Below are 18,962 nucleotides of genomic sequence, written 5' to 3'. Positions count from 1 at the left end.
AGTTTGTCGTCTTGACAAGGATAAAATTCAAATAATTTCAAATTGGGTCCTATGGTAAGAAGTTGGGGCATAGAACATAAGAGAAACTTTGGCAATCATAACCTTTTCACAAAGGAATAATGGTAAACTATACATGTTTGAAAAAGTTGGAGGGGGGACAATTTGGGAATTTAGGGGCATTGTAGCCTTAAACTAGCGACCAATGCTTTGTGTCGGGATTAATGTGTGTGGGTGGGCGGGCGTGCACGACGGACATTTTATGCTACCAACCCCCAAAAAACCTTTGCGTAATAGATGTGGTAGACAAGTAATACGATAATACAATTCATACAATTCATATATATAATAATGCAATTCATAATTCATGTACTTTGGCAATTTACAAGATTTATTCCTACGAACGACACGTCTGTTTATCGCCCCTGTAGCCCGAGACCGAAGACAGAGCAGACAACACAGTCAGTGTGTGAATCGAGGAGAAGAAAGAACAGACGCCTCACAGAAATTCGCCAAAAGCCAAGGAACGAAGCCTCGACCCCCCTCCCGGCGTCTGCGTTCCCCGTCTGCAAGGCTCGCTTCTGCGCAGATCTGCGCACCCTGCGCATGGGCTTCTAGGGTTTCGGTCTCCGACAACCTCGTTCCCCTACCATGGGACGGCATGATCGCACGGTAAGTGGCGCCTCCATTGTCTTTTGCAGTCAAATCTTCATTGTCTTTTGCATTCAAATGGAGGCCTTCGTGTGGTGCGTATTAGGGTTTTTGTTTTTGTTTTCTTTTTTTAAAATTGGAGGGGAGAGGGGTTACCCTGCAGAGCTCGTGTCTAAGTTCATGTAGGGGGAAACCGAATGTGGTGCCCTTTGTATTGCCCGTGGACCTGGCCCGGTGCGTTTCACTGTAGAAATCGCGATTGGTCTTCAGTTAGACATGCCGTGACTGATAATTTGACATTCTGCGCAAAACTACATTAGGGTTTTCAGCTAGAGATCTTTCTTCTGTCTGGCTGTCCGGTTTACATTCTACTGCAAAAATTTCTCTCTTGAAGTGGAGGATGGCTTTCTGTGTCTTGGAGCTTGTCTCGCTGTTCTTAGCTGGTTCTTTTGCAGGAATTTTACCGGAACAATAGGGACTATGGCAGTCTGTTAGATGATGAAGAGGCTGATGGTGAGGAAGAGGAAGAAGAAGAAGAGGAGCAAGAAGATAACGATCATCGACACCAAGATAGGGAAGAATCACCCCCACCGGAGGATGATTTGAGTCATGAATGCCAAGAGTACTTTGAGCGCAGACAAAGGCTCAAGGAGCTTGAACGTGAGAGGCTAAGGAAGTCACTCAAACTTGGACAAGATCAGTCGGGCAAGAATGGAAGCAATCAAAAGAAAAGGGTTTTACCTTATGACAAGTAAGCTCTATTGCTAACATGCTGTTTTGTTTTTCTTAACGAGGGTTATTAAGTGCTTTTCTTTCATCTATGATTCAAGAATTGTATTTCCTAGGTTGTCAAGTCATATGAGAGTTGACTGGAAGCTTTGTGAATTATGAATTGTAGTAGTCGTAGGTACATGATGATTGAGATGAAGACATTAGCTAAGCAAGAAAGACATCACATACCACAATCAACTAAATTTCAATGGGTGATTAGTATTTGCCTGTGTTTAGAGCTAAGCCATTTTGGTAGTTTAGATTTTTCAAACAATATCTGGCTCTTAGCTTCAAGGAAAATTGTCAAACTTCCAATCCAGTGAATGAATCACTCACATATTGGTTCTCTTCTCTATTGGCAGATTGCATGTTTGCAATCCTTGGTACATTCCAATCCATCCATTTAGCTTACTAGAAGCTGTTGTCTAACAAGCATGATAGAAATTTGTGATTCCAAGTCAGTTACTCGGTCTCATAACTGAGTACATCATGGTCTAGAAAGCACAAGCGTTATATGCCCACGCCCTAGGGCTAGGTTTGCCTTGCTAACCAAGGCGAGGCACCTACAAAGATTTGGGCAGCCAATCGGGTGGCCAGTAAGACATCCAATTGGTCGATTAAAGTGGTGCCCGATTGTTACTTCCTTGGACATCTGGATGGGCACTAGTAAGGGCTTGACTGCCTTACCCTGAAGTGCCTCCTGTGCATTTGCAATAGATCACTTTATGACCATTGTGGCCACTGCTATTAGCACCTATCTGGATGTCCAAGGATGTAACAACAATGTTGAGAAGGTTAAGATTGAGAGGTAAAGTTGAAAGGTTAAGATGAGGAGGTTAAGGAGGCTTTAAATTGGACACACGAGTCAGTTGTAAGGGGAACCCATGGAACAGCTTGGCATGTACACTTAGGGCATGTAAGCTGGCGGGTCACATAAGCTTTATAGATTGCAGTTCCCTTCCTCATGAAACTCTTAGATAGCACATTGTGTTGCATGTTAACCGTATATTTTCTTTGAAAATATCTGATTTGTTCCAGGGGATCTTAAAGGATTTTTACTTCATGCAAATCATATGGGAGAACTGTATTATTATCTTTAATCATGTAAGGAATGCTCTAGATTATTAAAGTTGATTTAATTTTAAGGTATGGGGAGTTTTAGGGGTAAGGGGTGAATATGTATAACATGCTACCTGTGCTTCCTGTGTTCTTGAGTGGTATACTGTATTCTTTCCCTTTACTCCTACCGTGCAGTTAAATATCGAACCAATGTGGATTGAACAGGTGCAGAGTTTTTCGAAGCTTAGTTGTCTAACGATCATACTGGATAATTTCGGCGCAGCTATGGCTCATTCTTTGGGCCCTCAGAGCCCGTCGTTGCAAGGAGGATTATTGAGGATGCACGTGCAAGGGAGGAGGCAGAGTCCGTCTCAGCAAAGGTGGCAAAGGAGGCACCTGAGGTGAAGCCTGATCAGGACTTCTCTGTTTTAATTTTTACTCTCTTATATTGCGTTGGATGGCTAAGAGGTTCCTTTCTAACCAACAGAGAATTGCCAAAGGATCTTCTGGAGCATCAAGATTGGCATCTGAGCCAAGGGCTACAGAGACTGTGAAGCAGCAGAAACCTGTCAGTGAGGTAACATGATTATCAGTTGTTGGTGAAAGCTAAATCATGCTTTACTATTTTATGTATAAGGGGTTGGTTATTCTTACCTGGCAGGTTGCACTAAAAGCTCAACGCTTGAGGGAAGCACGTGACTATTCCTTTCTGTTTACGGATGAAGATTCCCCTGCAGGGGAGATTGCACATGATGTTAAGCAAAAAAATCCAGGTAAGTTGGATTTGGGAATTAGGTGTTGAAACACTGGGACAATACAATCAAGTTCTGATTCATTTTTTGTGTTGCAGAGAAGGAGAAAACCAGACAGAATAACAACAGTAAAATAGGCTCAATGCCACAGAAGGGGCCTTCTCAAACGAAGCCAAGCTCTGTGGCGAAGCCAATGAAGACCAATTCTTCTGCATCACAGAAAGGTGCTGTTTCTCAGGAGAACCATCTCCAATCCAGAGAAAAATATCTCAAGCCTTCTGGGAAGCCTGCAGTCTCACATGCGAAGGTCTCTTCTGGATTGGCTTCACAATCTAACAAACTAATATCAGGACCAGGTCGGCCCTCTCAAGGTGGCACAACTGCTTCTACCAGTAACGTTAAAAAACCTGTTACTCCTGCTGTCCAATCTAAAAAGGTGGTAGTAACGGGAAATGTACCTTCTGGTAAAAGTGGGCAATCATCAGCACAACCAAATGGTGTACTTTATGGTAAAAGTGGGCAATCATCAGGCCAACCAAATGGCAAAATTGGGCTATCCTCATCTCATGGTTTTGGATCTGCCAAAGTCGCAACAGGAAAAGCTGCAATTTCTGCTACTGTTCAAAAGCCGGCTCCATCAAATAATGCAGTTAAGAAATATCCAGTACCTCCAGAAAAAAAGCAGCAACTACCTCCATCTCGCCCTTTACAGAGACCATCTGTTGCAGTGGGCCGTACACCAGCTGGCCAGTTAGGCCTAAAGAAGCCTGCTCAGTCTGCTGGGCCCTCTAAACATGTATCCACGAACTTCCTTAAATTTACTTGATTCAAACTGTTCAGAAAGATTTGGAATTATATTGATAGTTAAAAAAATCTCATCATTCTCTACTCCAGGTGGCAAAGCCCGGTTCAAAACCTGTTGATACCAGGAGGGTCCAAAAGAGACCGAGGGAGTCGGATTCTGATGATTCCTTCTTAGATGATGATGATGATGGAGGAGGAGATGTCAGCAGCATGATAAGGAAGATGTTTGGGTGAGATTTGTTGCCATCTGCAGTCTGGTTTTCCTGTGTCAATCCATGATTCTGATTCAGTGGCAGCATTGTACTGTGTTAATTCAATCTTTGTCCTGATAATCTCTCTGTCTGACTTTGATTCCAGGTACAATCCAAACAAATACCGTGATCTGGATGATGAGGATGATCGAATGATGGAAGCAGATTTCAGGACAATTCAAATGGAAGAGAAGCGCAGGTGAGTGGAAGTTTGGCTTAGCTTTGTGTTGATTCATCATTCGTGAATACCGACCTAACTGCTTCCATATCACCTCGGTCACGTAAAGAAATCTGTTTCTTGTTTTTTAGCAGCCAGTTACAGTTCTGTTGTTGAATATGTATTGCTGTTACCAAGAGACTGCATTGCATGCTTGCACATAATCATGCTGTTTAAGGGCACTCAATGATTATTGGCTAGCTACAGTTTGTGTAGTCTAGTCTTATATCAATGGTCTTTATTTTGTAGTGCAAGGATTGCACGGGAAGAAGATGAACGTGAGCTAGCTTTGATTGAGGAAGAAGAGAGGAGAGAAAGGGAAAGGGCCCGAGCTAAGCAACGCAAGTTGAAGAACAGATGATCAGGTTTTCCATTTTCTTATTTCATGGATGGGGGTCCTCTGTAGGAATGCTGGCTATCTTTCTTCTTCTATCAGCATTTGTTAAGGAGAAACAGTATAGTCCAGCTTTACTCATCTTGGCGTGCTTTTATGGGCTGCAGCATTGCAATGGAAGAAATTTTGAATGGTGATGATAGAGATCACGTGTAAAATAGTTTAGAGCCTGTGCTCATCACAGCAGGTCTCCAGGAATGTATGTAAATGCTCATTTATTATTCAGTTGATATTCATGATTGTGGTAAGTTGAAGCCATAGGAGTCCCAATGATGGAGGACATCTCTAGGGATTTTTGAGTTATATGTTTTCAACTGGCTTTCAAAATTAAGCCAAATTTACCAGGAAACTAATCTCACTACGACTTGATACTGCAGGACAGTTCTGTATGGGGTATGAGAAAACATTCGTGCAGCTAGCAACATCTTAAATTGTCCTCACTGAATTCCTTGTGTTTTCAACTGGCTTTCAAAACTAAGCCAAATTTACTAGGAAACTAATCTGACTACAACCTGATACTGCAGGAAAGTTTTGCATGGGCTATGAGAAAACATTCATGCAGCTAGCAAAGTCTTAATTGTCCTTGTGGATTATTTGTTACTAGAGCTCTGCCCAACTTTTTTTCACCTTGTCCTCTGCTTGAGAAGGGTGCTTCCATATTCTGTGCACAATTTTGAGATGGTAAGTTATTGTAAAGGAGGTATATCAAGTGATTTGAGAGTTTAATTGGACTATTTTTTCACCTTGTTCTCTGTTCGAAGGGTGCTTTCATATTCTGTACGCATTTTCTACATTGCACCTTTGGATCCAGCAGTATTCTTTTGTTCTATATCTGTGAACACACACATGCACACTTCTATGCCACTTCCAATTGTTCGGTCTTCACCCAATCAGGGACAACCAAGCATCTCTCTCAACTTGTAGGTTGAAGATTGCATAGGTCATAGCTCCAAAGTCTTTATTTTGGCGTTTTTCAAAAACAAAAAAAGAAAGCCTTTTTTGCTTTCCACACTCTTACTTTTTTACATAAGGGATTGTTTGTGTGTATGGCCTTTTGACCTGTTTCTTATATCCATTCACCATCTCCCCCTACAATGCAAGGAAAACACCTAGGGGTGAGGGTTAAACCTTGGGCACTTACCTCAACAGTGTGATTTACCCAGAGATCTTTTCGTGATGTTCTCATTGTGGCCCATGCGAAATCAAGAGTCAAGGCCATGGGAGGAATGTCTGTTTTAGTGACTGAGCAACTTAGAAGTAATAATGTGGTTTTGAAAGGCTTGCTTGCCAATGTGCATGTGTGTTTGGTGGAGCAAGAGGAAAAGCTGGCAACAGAGGTGGCTATAAGCAGGAAAATTGAGGAAGAAGGAATGATAACCGAAGTAGGTGCAAGAGCTGTATAGAAGGAATTGAATTGAGGGGGGAGGTAGAGAAGTCAGTTATTGCAAGCATGATCTTTTTAATGGTTAATGACATGCTACATTGCACATGTAAGTGAGGTCTGTAAAGCATCTGTATGATCCATTTGGAAGATGTGATAATGTGCGAAAGGGAGTGCGATCTTTTAAAAAATACAACAGAAAAGGTGTCGATGAAAGATGACGTGAGAATAAAGAGAGCATTGCAGTTTATTGGATGAAGAGGGAAAGAGTAAAAATTAAAGGCTTATGGTCTGCTAAGTCAAATCAATAAATTTTGAAATCTAAAGCATGCCTAGACATGCTGAAGAGAGCAAGCCTCCTCTCACTAAGCACACAAAAAAGACCATGTCAATGAGCTATACAAGAAAAGAGTTAGTTGCTACAACTATGAGTTGGATGCCTAGAGAGAGAGAGAGAGAGAGAGAGAGAGAGAGAGAGAGACTTGTATTAGTGTTCTTCTAGACACACCAAAGGTGTAAAAGACAAAAAGAGACATTAAGATCTCTGTTACAATTCATTTCGAGGTGCCATTGGTACAAAAAAAAAAACCAAAACCAATTGTTAAAGCTATAAGAGTTATTAAATCATAGTTCCTAAATAGCTCAATGCTCAAGCTTTTTGAATTGCTCCATGATCTCTTTGCCTCCTCAATAATTTCCATGTAATTTATTGTCCTCTTAGTAGACTTCATCTTGAAAGTTTGACATGGTTATGCTTTGAGATGTGTTAGTATAAGTTCATGTGTGATCCACATTGTAGTCCCCTTGAAACATTTTGATTGCTATTAAGTTTTGGCTTACTTTTGTGAACTTTGAAGTTGCTTGATTCGTTCTTGACTAAAGTTGTAAGAGTTAATAAATTATGAGATCATTAAACAACTCAGTGCTCAAGCTTTGTGAATTCCTCCATTATTGCTTTTTCATCACAATATATTGCACATGTAATTTATTTTTCTCCTAGTTGCCTTCATTGTGGAAATTTCATGATTATGCTTTAAGATGTGCTAGTATGCATGTGATAGACATTTTGATTCCATTGAAACATTTTGATTCCTTTACTATTTTGACTTTATCTCACTTTTTTGAATTTCAAAGTTGCTTGATTCTTTTCTTGCTTGGTGATTTTTGAAAGATGCCATTTAATCAAACCCTTTTTTCTCCAAAATTGGCCTTAGTTTGGTCTTTAGCATGCATGACTTTAGACATCCTTAGTGGTCTTTACCAACTAATTTCTCTTGTGGTTTCTTCATGCCATTTGTTTAGAGCTTCTAAATGTGCCTTGAATGTGATGTAGTATCATTACCATTGAGAAGTTCTCAGATAGTTAATGATGTTATATTCTCGATTCTTAAGTTGTAATTACTAAGGAGAAATTTGAAGAAAAAATGGTCTCAAGTGGATGACACCATGAAAAATTAAGAAGGAAATAATCATTATGAGAAATATGAGCTTAAAAAGGGCCTTGTAAGGAATTGATTAGGAAACCTTAGTCTTAGATTAGTCCCTTTTCCATACTGGTTATGGCATGCCTTCTTATCCCTTAGCCCCTTATATTCTTATGCTTGACCCTACTTTTTGTGGTGGATGGTAACTAGTCTTTTTTGTTCTCCAAGATGAGACCCTCACTCTTCCTAAAGTGTTATATAAGGGAGTCAAATTTATTTTTGACTTGAAAAATGACTTTTAAGGAATATTCATAAAGAAGAGAGTTCTTTTCCTCGAAATCTATTCTAATTTAGAATACTCATTTTTTATATACTTTTTTCCATTAAAGTATCCTCAAAGTTACTTTATATTTTTAAAGCTCCTACATGTGCATGGGACTTTTCAAAGATAGTTAACCATTTCATGCTCCGGTACTTCTCTCAAGTGCCACATTAGCAAGATTGGTTAATTTTAACCCTAAAACTTGGCTTTATTCTTCTTCCCAAAAATGGTATTCAATGTTTAAAGGTGCTTAATGATATTATAGGTTCATCTAAATATTTTTCAGTACTCTGTTTCCTTAATCCTTTTAAATCAATATTACATTGTATTTCATTTCCTCTACTATCTTATATTTCCTAATGGAATCTCTTAGGAACATAATGACTGTAAAAGAAAAGTGGATTTGTATGTTTGTGTGAATGAAGAGTATATTATTACAAAGACCCTTTATAGCAAAATTATTGCAAGTCCTTGGGACATGGCATGTGGAATGGAGGAGCACTAGCATGCAATAGAAAGACACCACCCAATAGATTGCACATGGACATATATTTCCAATTGACATCGACAATATTAATTTCACACTATATTGCCTTGTGCATATCTTTGATAAGATTTTAAAGTTGCATATCACTTGTGTATACAATGAAATCTCCTTCTAAAGTGCCAAGTGGCTATGGATAAAATTGATGAGTTTTTGAATTCCATTGGTGCGCATCAAGGAAAAGTTAAGATAAAAAGAGACCAAATGACTCAATGTTCACTTATGATATAGCCTAGAAGATATCTACGAGTGGGGAAAAGGCCAATAGATTCTTAAGTAACATGGTTGGCAAGTTATCAAAGTTGAACTAGGAGCTTTCGAAAGATATATGCAAATGCATTAAGGACTTGGAAAGAGATTCGAACATTAAGAATGCTCATGCTAAAGTTTGGTATTTCTTTGCAAGCTTGTGTCCTTAGTATCGAAACCCTTAACAATTCTTTCAACTCAATTTGCATTCCATCAAGTAGTTGAATATTTTACAACTCAGTTGTCAATGCACGGGGAGAAACAAACATGACCCAATAAATTACATGGTATTGTATCAACTTCACTTCTTCCATTTTACTTTGTGTATAATTTAATACTGCAAATCTAATGTTAATAGCCCATATTTTTCCAAGATATATTGTATGCCCATAGATCATTCTTTTTAGAGAAATAAAGATCCTTAGAAATGTGGAGTACACAATATAAAGAGAAGTCACATTACCATGCTTGTGATGCATATTTTCAAAATACTTGCCATGGAGGAGGTTGCAAAAAGAAAAGACCTACCTTGTTGAAATGCTCAATTGGTTCTATAGATATATATTTGGTCATTTAATCACATTGGAAAATACAAGGGCCATTGTGCTAGCAAAAGCTATTAGAGAAAATACAAGCTCATAGCAGTAAAACACAATGGACTAGTAATGTAGCAAATACAAATGTTGCATAGCATAGAAGTAGACACAACCTTAGTGCTCCAATGGGTTTCTACCTAAATCTCGTACTTTTTTCCCCACACGTGACTCCCTTCTAAACTAACTTCATGTTTAGATAGAAAGTATGTAGTTCATTTCCATACTTCACTCTTTATTCATGTTTGGTGCTTTGAACTTGCTCTCTCCATAGGAATGGCTCATATGACTCAAACATTGTAATCCCATCCACTTCATTTGGTAAATATCAAAGCTCCCACCATGGCAAGGCTAAAAGATTCCATATTTCTAGACTGTATTTGAGTGCACGCCTAGTGAGGTACAACTTCTTCTTGAGATTGTCCATTGTGCCATCCTCACATGGATTCCACACCTCAAGTAGTGTGTTGATGAAATCTTGCTGCTGAACCTGCATCACTAATTCAATTGCCTTAGCTCTTTCTATTGCTAGGATTCTTTCATATTTTACTTGTGCTAAATAGGTGGCCATGTTCTATAACATGTCCACATTCTTTTCTTCCCATTGACTCGCCCTTTCCTTTGCTATCTCTAGCCCTTGGTTTTTCCTTTTAGCGACAATTTCTAATGTGGTTTCATGTTCTTGCCAAGTTTGGCTAAGGATGTTTCTTTGTTATACTTCATGGGCTAATTGCTTTTGGAGTGGGGCATAGTTATGTACAAAATTTCCTATCTCATTTTCCAACTCCACTACCTACCGAGTCTTTTTCTTGGCCTCCTCTTTGGCTCACTTCGCCTTCTCATCTCCCTTATTTCTTGTCCCTAGACATGCTTCATCTCCTCTAGTTCTACTTCAAACTTAGATTTGTCTTTCATTGCTTGGGTACACTAGCCTTTGAGTTGCATACAATTTTCTCTTTCTACCTTACATTATTCTTGCAACTCTTCATATCCTTTTTCCTTGTCATTGCCTTCTCTTATTACAGCTTGTTCTATCTTTAAACAAAAAATCTCTCTTGTTTTCTCTTGTCGGTAAGTGGCATGGGCTCTCTTTTTTTTTCCCCTAAAGCTTCCAATGTTGACTTGCTCTCCTCATCTAGCTCATCCCTTTCCTCTTCTAGCTCTTTTATGAGCTCTTCAAAACTTGGTGTTGGGGGGGTTAGGGCAGTCATGGGTAAAGAAGTTGAGGATGTTTCCACTCTTGGTGTTTTAGGCACCTTCTGACCAGACTTTGCAGTCGCAACAACTGCCAACCATTTGATACTAGTGGTCGTGGCTTCTTCTAAAATTGCATGTGAGAGAGTGGTGACCTACAGAATTTATGCAAAGTCTATACAAACCCCTCCTCCTCCCAATGGACATCAATACTTTCAGAATTGTAGATGGGGTCACGACAACTATGTTTGCAATCATCAATTGTAGAAGTATAGATTGTATTCCATGGCAATGTAATGGTCCAAATGTTATGGATGGATATTGATATGGGTAATGTAGGTTAGAACATCGGTAATAAGGATGTTCCTTGAATCGAATTGATTAGCAATATAAATCTATTCTTTGCTAAGGGCTCAATCTATGTATGGATGCACATCACATTATCTTCTAACGTACATTTACAGATGAGAGCAAGTACTCAAAAGGATGTGTGGGTAACATAAGTATGATATACTTTGACATCTTAATGGCATGCCATTTCTCTATGTTGGTCATGATTTGACATCCTGCTCTTTCCCATTGCACTCGTAGAGTGAACCAATGTTGCAAGAAAAAGGAATCGGTCAATGCAAGATGATCAAGGTTGTCTAGTTCATTGGGTGTGATCTCAACACAGCTTCATTTGAAGGAGGCGATTAATCTTCCTTTTAGGGAATTCCCATGAAACTTGAGTTACAATAAGCTCCTCGATGATTGAAGTAGCCTTGGTGAATATGAGTTTATATTCTTGCCATGAGCATGCTAGAGACCTCACATGATTTGTGGTGTCTTCATCAAGGAGGCCTAGGTTAAGCCATTTAACTATGGGAAAATATAGTAAAGGTGTTACCGAGTTGTCTAATGCATGTGACTATGTCATCATTGGTATATATAGCCATGATGGTAGTTAGTTCCAAGAGAGACTATCTCTCATAAGAAGGTTTGAGGTTGAGAGGGACATTCAGCACTTTGTGGATGAGTTGGTCAAGCGGTGTGAATGCTTGGCTTTGGCTTGTCCTAGGTGTAACTTGAGTGTGATTTTAGGCATAAGTGGGGGTTTGTCATTCAATGAGTGGTTTTAGTTTGGTGGAATAGATTGGGACATAACTCTAGCAGTCTTTGGAATTTCCTAATGGGTAGGGATAGTCAAGCAATGGGGTTCCAGAAACTCATTGGACTATGATCCTTTGCAAGTTACTTGTTGGGGTTTAGAGTCTAGGATCTATAAAAGATTGATTTGAGGACCGTGATTGGGTGAAGGTGGTTGTGATGCTTGTTTCCCTAGTTATGGGAGTTTGACATCCTAGGATTTTATGTATGGGGATATTAGGGTAGTTTTGTGCATGAGCTTCAACAACAACCAAATAAGCTTGTTGCTAGCAAAGTAGCCTTGTGCTTTGAGTAAGGCTTTAGAAACCCATTGAGTTGGATTTGAGACACATCCTTTGCATCACTAGAATACTTGGTTAGGGATTAGTCTATGCTGGGGACATGCATGTGAGTAGGCACTTGCCTTTTCTTATTTTGTGTCAGCACCTACTGCTGATGGTTTATATTGGATGGACATACATGATTGGCTGGCCTATCATGGTCTATCTAATCTTTGAGAAATTTGTTGAGGTGAGAATCATTACTCTTTTTAAGGCATGAATTGGGGTGTGTGGGGAGAATTGGTGGTATTGCCTTTTCCAGTGAGGTGTTAGTAGCCTTGCTAAAAATCATGATAATTGTGATGTTGGGTAGCTCCAAATGGGTACGCTATAGTTCAAGGTCGACTATACACTTGGTGAGTTGTTTATATGGGCTTCAAATAGTACCTCATCATTACCAAATTTTTCAACATTAGGTTGCATGTAGAAGATGGTGGCGGGTGGACTTTCAATCTTGATGGTTAAGGTAATCTAACATTTCTCTAATAATGCATAAGGACGTCCCCCATATGATTTACTTTGCCATTGTAGGCATGAGTAGCGATTTCCCAATTCCTATTCAATTATCATGTCCTGATGCTACAATCTGCACCTTCATTGATTAGGGCAATGATGCAGCAAGATGTCATTGTAGTTAGGGTGATACTCAAATAAGCCACATGTATGGGTCATTCATCCTCAGGGTCAAGTCTGATGATCCTAATTGCTTGTATAGCAATGTGTGGTAGTGCCATTGGGGCTTTGTGCATAGGATGTGTTGGGGGAAAATATTTTTTGATTTGACTACTATTAAAAAATCCTAAGCCTTCACTATCAAGTGTCCTAAGTTCAGCATTGCTAGTTTTGCTAATGACATGCACGTGGAATGGAGCTAGATGTTTGAATTTCATTTTTTTCTTGGTGCCCCTTAACGGAGTACAATAGTACAAGGTCACCCTTTTCAAAATCTTGTTGTTTGACATGTTTGTTAAACCACGCCTTCCATCACACTTTTTCACAAAAATGAGTGCATGGGTAGCTACTAATCGTGTTTTAGAAAGTTTGCTCCAACTCAAGCAAGCATTTAGTCCATGTTGCTTGTTACTCCCATCTTTCTTGGATAGCTATTCTTAGACTTGGAGTAAAGAATTCTATATGCATGATCATGTTTGTGTCGTATGTCATAGAGTGGCCATGAGTTTATTGTCCCAATCACTCCGAGTTGAGATAATTTTGGTCATTGATTAGAATTTTGTTTGTTGACTCTGCCTAGCCGTTGGCTCTTGGGGATAGTAGGGGAAATATTTTCTATGAATGATCATAAGGTGGATGGTAAGTGTGAAGTCACCTCATTAATGAGGTGAGTACCTTGGTCACTTACTATCTCAATTGGACAATTGAGTTAAGAGATCACCTTTTCCCATAAGAATTTAGTTATGGTCCTTTGTGTCATTTTTTAAAGTAGCTTTAGCTTTTGTCCACTTGGTTAGATAATCTATGGCAACAATGATGTATCTCACCTGTGAGTATTGCACTATAAGGCTTATGGGTCCAATAAATCAAAATTTCATATTTTGAAATCCCAAACAGATGAGTGTCGGGTAGATAATCCACAATGCTTTCTTTAGCCAACTCCTTGCTAGGGATGCAAGAAACATGATCAGCCATATAATGATGTTTTCCCTTTCGCACAATTAGTTGAGAAGTCAAATTCAATGGGAGGTTATGCTCCAATTTAGGGCTTGTAGGATTGGTGTAGTAGTCAAAGCCTTTTTCAATTCTTTGTAAGCACATTCTCATTCCTCAGTCCACTCAAATATGATCAATAGTTTGTAAAGTGGCCACACAATGAGTGCACAGTTCAACATGAATTTTTGATAATATCATGTGTGGCCAAGGAAGCATTGAACTTGTAGTTTGTCGATGATGGAAGATCGACAATGACTCAGGATTTGGAAAAGTTAGTAGCAATCCATTCTTTGAAACCATATGCCCTAAGATACGTCCATGTTTTACCTAGAACTGGCACTGAAAGGGTTTCGGGAGAGACGGTATTGCCTACAACATACGAAGACCACTCAAAGTTTTTTGAGATATTCAACCCAATTTTTATGGATGCGGAGATCATCTCCAAACACTTCCAACCATCTGTAGAGTATGTCTTTGAATATCATGCACATTAGCCACATTAGAAAGTGGTAGGGGTATTTGTTAGTCCAAATGGCATCACTATATATGCAAATACACCTCCATTCAGTGGAAAATGCCATTTTATTCTTGTCATCCAGATATACTTACACTTAATTATAGCCAAAGAATCCATCAAGGAATTTATAAGCTTCTTTTCCTATGACTCTCTTTAGCATATGCTTAGTACATATGGCAACGAATAGTTGTCTCTCTTTGTTGTTGTGTTTACTTTCTTGTAATTCACACACACTCAAAATTTTTCACTTTTCTTTAGCACTATCACGATTGGTGATACCCAATATATGTGTTCTATTTCTTAAATGAATCGAACATTCAATAGTTTTCAATTTCTTCTTTGACAACATGTGCATGCTTGGGATTCATGGCATATGGTTGCTTTGATAGCATGTGCAAGCTTGGGATTCATGGCATATGGCCAATGTTTGACTAGCATTGCACTTGGTACCATAGGAATATTGTGTGTAATGATGCTAGGGTAGATCCCTCTTAACCCTTCCAGTGACCAAGAGATTGATTAGGTTTGCCTTTTCTTCTACAATGAGGTTATCTTTGATGAATACACGTTTGGGTTTCACACCCTCTATGACTAGGTTGACTTCCTTGACATTGGTCATTCCTTCTATTGGCTCATTGGTCTACCCTTGGTATTTAGCCCTTACTAGCACTACTATCATGTCTCCTTTTTTAAATTTGTGAAGTGTTTCGAGAGATTGTGTGGTTTTTTCTACTTCTCTACATCAAGAACTTTCATGTTCTTTTTCCTCTCTTCCTTTAACTTGTTGCTCCACAAGCAGACTAGGAGATCCCCTTTAGTATGTCGAGTTTTAGGAAGTAATGGGATTTTTGGATCACTATCAGAGCTAATTTCTGACTCAGAGTTAAACTTGTAGCCTTTGATGGAGAGGGTGTTCCTCTAGGTGGCTATAGCTCTGAAATGGTTCTAATTTTGTATAGTGTCATTGAATCGCCTCGATTGAGCCCTACTTGCTCATAGTCGAGCACTCCTAGATATTTCAACCAAGTATGATCTCAATACATTTTTAACTCTTCCATTGACAAGCAACATTGGGGGTTTTGTGGGTTTAGAATCGACAATAATCTATTCAATTATATGCTTGTCAGTGTCATACTCAATTGCTTCAAGGTCTAGGTGTGAGGCTTTATCCACTATTTCACAATTTGTGTAGGTTCTCTCTATATCTTATTCAAAAATTCATCATCGATGGTTGCTTCTTCATAAATGCTTTTGTTCTTCTCAAGGAGAGCCCAATTGTACAATAGATTCAAGTCGCATATCATCTTCCAATTCCACCATCGAGCTTCCAAAAGATCCTCAAGTAGTTTAAGATTTGTAACGTGATTACCTTGTAGCCTTTCTTTAAGATATTCTAGGATTTTCATTAACTCCAATTTTTTGCAGGCACATGATAGGCCATGTGAGCTCCTAGTTTAGTACTTCTAGACATCATGTAGATTGAGACTAGTCTTCAGCCCATTGGGCAAGGTGGGAAAATTCATTCAGAATGGTGGTTGGGAATAAGAAGGCTTCTTCCAAGGTTAGGCCTTGCCATTTGATGAGTTATTCATTGATGGATCAAGATATCAAGTATTTATCTCACTACTCGATGATTGCCTCAAGGATATAGTGAATGATACCTTCTTTGTCTATGGGGGGGTAGCTCTTTCACATAGTCCATTTGAGGTGCCAATCAAAGGCTTCAGCTGGCTGACATGAATCACATTGTGAATCTTGGTGGTGGGGGAAAGCTCTAATCAATAAGCCAAGTCACCAACTTTGTTGAGGATTCAGTAAGAGCCGTAGAAATGGTAGGCTAGCTTGTTATTGCTGCCTTCTCTTTGAGACTGGAGTAACATGACTTAGACACTTTCAAGAGGACTAGCTCTTCCTCTTGGAATTCCAAATGCCTTCTTTTCTCATCGACATAAAGCTTCATATGGTCTTGTGCCTTCTAAGGATTCACATTGCATTGCTGAAGTAGGGTCCACATGTGCTCCAACTTGGCTTTAGGGTTGATCTTATCATTAAACAAGTCCATAGGGAGAGGAACCTTATACTTGTATAATTCCTAATATCCAACTATGTTGTACATCATAGAAAAAGTGCCGTAGGTACATCTCAAGCCATTTATTTACGCTTTCAGGTCAGGCCATCTGTTTCTGGATGGTATGCAGTGGATGAAGCAAGCTTGGTGCCTATAGATGTAAAAACTGCATGCCAAAAGTTGCTTATAAACTTGGCATCCCAATCATGCACTATGACTTGCGGTAATCCATGAAACTTGAATACATACTCCATAAATTGGGTGGCCACATGAGAGGCAATGTATTGGGTCTTAGTTGGGATAAAGTGGGTAGCCTTGGTGAGGTGGTCGGCTACCACATATATACTTTTTCATCCTTTCTTAGTAAAGAGAGGCTAGTAATGAAGTCCATGGTGATATGTGTTCATTTTAGGAATAGGTAGGGGTTGCAAGAGGCTAGCAGGTCTAAGCATGCTATCCTTGTTCTGTTGGCATGGAACACATTTGATCACAAAATCCTTGACATCCCTCCATAATCCTTTCCAATGAATGATTGTTACAAGACATGTCATGGACACGGACCATGTAGCCAAAAAGAAGTAGAGGAAGACCATGGAAGCCCAAGTCAAAAAGTGAATGGAGAAGTTCATTCTGCCCAGGCAAGAAAAGTGGAGGAGAAGGCAAGCTCAGAAAAACATGAGAGAGCACCAACGATTCTAGCAAGGTTCTCTCAAGAATGAAGGAAAGCATTAAAGATTCTAGCAAGGTGCTCTCAAGGATGAAGGAGAGCATCAAATATTCTAGCAAGGTGCTAAAAAAGAACATGGAAAAGTGCCAAATATTCTAGCAAGGTGCTCCGAAGGCTCTAGTAAGGAAAGTGCAAGGCACAATGTAATTCATTTTATAGGAGTGCTAGGCTCCCTCCTGTGCAAATTGTAGAGTCTAAATGGACATAGGTGAATAGGGCAACTAGAAGAGAATAGGGAAAGAGGACCTTTGCAAGTTTCCCGATCATGTAAAAAAGGAGGTGGGTGCCCAAGGGATTTAGGGCTTGTATATAAACCTAAAAAGTGAATGAGGATCTCATTCTTTGGTGTGTGGAAAAATTGGTCTCTTCTTCTTCTCTTCTTCTCTCCTTCTTGCTTGCTTGTGTGTTATTGGAAAAGGGAGTGCGAGGGAACAAGGGAGCGAGTGTGTGAGGGTGAGGGATCTTGGAGAAGAAGCTATCTGTCATCTCCCCTCTTCTTCTTCTCTTCTCTTCCCTTCTTGTCTCGCACTCAGCTATGGAGGACGAAGCTTGGAGATGGAGGCTTGAGGTTGCTTGAGCTCGCATCTCGAATCGTGGAGCTATCGGTTTACTTGTGGGAGGAGGCTAATCATTCGAGCATCAAGGGAAGCTCACTACACCTCCATAGGATCGAAGGTGCATCGGCTAGGTGAGAGATAGCCCTTTATGCTCGCTTGAAACACTTGAAGCAATAAGCGGTCCATGGGTCTTGGAGGATGAGCATGAGCTCCCATTACATTTTGGTTCTATTTGTTGCTGGGACCAATAGATTCAAGCTTGAGCACTTGCGTGCCTCAAATCGAGCGTCGAAGTAGGGTTGCATCCTCGAACCAATGCTAGATATAGGTAGGAGATTCGGGGTTTTTAATATTCAAAACAAGTAAGTATTTTGGGTTTTTGAGGAGTAGACAAGTGGGATAAATCATTTCAGCATTTGGGTTTTGATTTTTTTTGCATGTAGAGTAGGATAGGATCAAGAAATCGAAGTGAACTGACTTAGGGTTTCTACTGTAAAATAGGCCCAAACAAGGAAAAAATGGGAAAAAAGAGTGCTTATATGTGTTAATACCACAAGGAGAGCGATTGGAGAGGTCAAGGCTAAGTAGAACAAGGGTTTAAGGGGAAAGCTCATTTGCACCTTCATCAGTGAGAGAGAGAACTTGAGAGAGAGAGAGAGACCTTGAACTTTGGGCAAATCAATTGGCTTCCACACAAGTTTGTTGCACGTATCATGTATATAAAACCTTCGTGTGTATCCATTCTTGTATTCTAGAGGTCCTTGCATGTTGGTGTGACCAAAATCGTCACCATGAGTCGATTTTTTGTCTTCGCTATGTGTGTCACCGGAATTGGACATTGCTTGTAGGGTTTGATTCCCAAAATTGGACAATTGGACGTCCAATTCTGTCCAATTGGACGTTCATACTTCCTCGACTTGTCCGATTGGACACTACTTGTTTAATCCCGAAAATCGGACCACCATCCCTTGCTCGTCCGATTGGACGTTCACCCTGTTTGATGCAGACAATTGAACACATCACAGTCAGACACCTCCAAAATTAGACTCAGACACTTGGCCATCGGTCACTTGGACACTCTATAATCAAACCAATCTAAATTAGAGGCTAGAATCAGATTAGTTTGAATTGGATGCACAGAAATTGAATAATTGAAAATCAGACGTCTGATTTTGGGGATCGGACACTACAAAATCGGACACTACAAAATTAGACCAAAAGTTTGACAGCAAAAATTGACAAATTTAGTGCATCCCGGCCAAAGCAGAATACCTTCCGCAACCACGGGAGCCTCTGAAAGCCTTATAGGCACAATTGACCTTAGAAATTACAATCGAACAACTAGACATGATC

The 18,962-nt window shown here is 39.7% G+C and overlaps 1 protein-coding gene across 4 annotated transcripts; it reads left to right on the top strand.

Annotated features, from left to right (window-relative positions):
• Positions 1-391: 391 nt before the first annotated feature.
• On the top strand, positions 392-5,622 carry LOC148032190 (uncharacterized). Of its 4 annotated transcripts, XR_015691585.1 has the most exons (11): positions 392-669; positions 1,104-1,399; positions 2,762-2,879; positions 2,966-3,055; positions 3,140-3,251; positions 3,329-4,026; positions 4,125-4,264; positions 4,392-4,484; positions 4,752-4,867; positions 5,004-5,095; positions 5,274-5,622. XR_015691585.1 is itself a non-coding variant. In XM_087682822.1 (10 exons), the coding sequence occupies exons 1-9, from the start codon at positions 649-651 to the stop codon at positions 4,861-4,863; spliced, it is 1,680 nt and encodes a 559-aa protein (XP_087538948.1). In that variant the 5' UTR covers positions 392-648; the 3' UTR covers positions 4,864-4,867; positions 5,004-5,622. The 4 variants fall into 4 exon arrangements, 2 of the variants coding, with proteins under 2 accessions (XP_087538948.1, XP_087538947.1); XM_087682822.1 differs by having other exon boundaries at positions 5,004-5,622; XR_015691584.1 differs by having other exon boundaries at positions 393-669; positions 4,752-5,095.
• The last annotated feature ends 13,340 nt before the right edge of the window (positions 5,623-18,962 follow it).

The sequence above is a fragment of the Lygodium microphyllum genome, chromosome 8 (genome assembly GCF_053477565.2).
Source record: "Lygodium microphyllum isolate KBCC chromosome 8, Lygodium_microphyllum_v1.1.10, whole genome shotgun sequence".
Classification (NCBI taxonomy): domain Eukaryota; kingdom Viridiplantae; phylum Streptophyta; class Polypodiopsida; order Schizaeales; family Lygodiaceae; genus Lygodium; species Lygodium microphyllum.
Note: the sequence above shows the minus strand (reverse complement) of the source record. Positions and strands in the feature narration are given on the sequence as shown.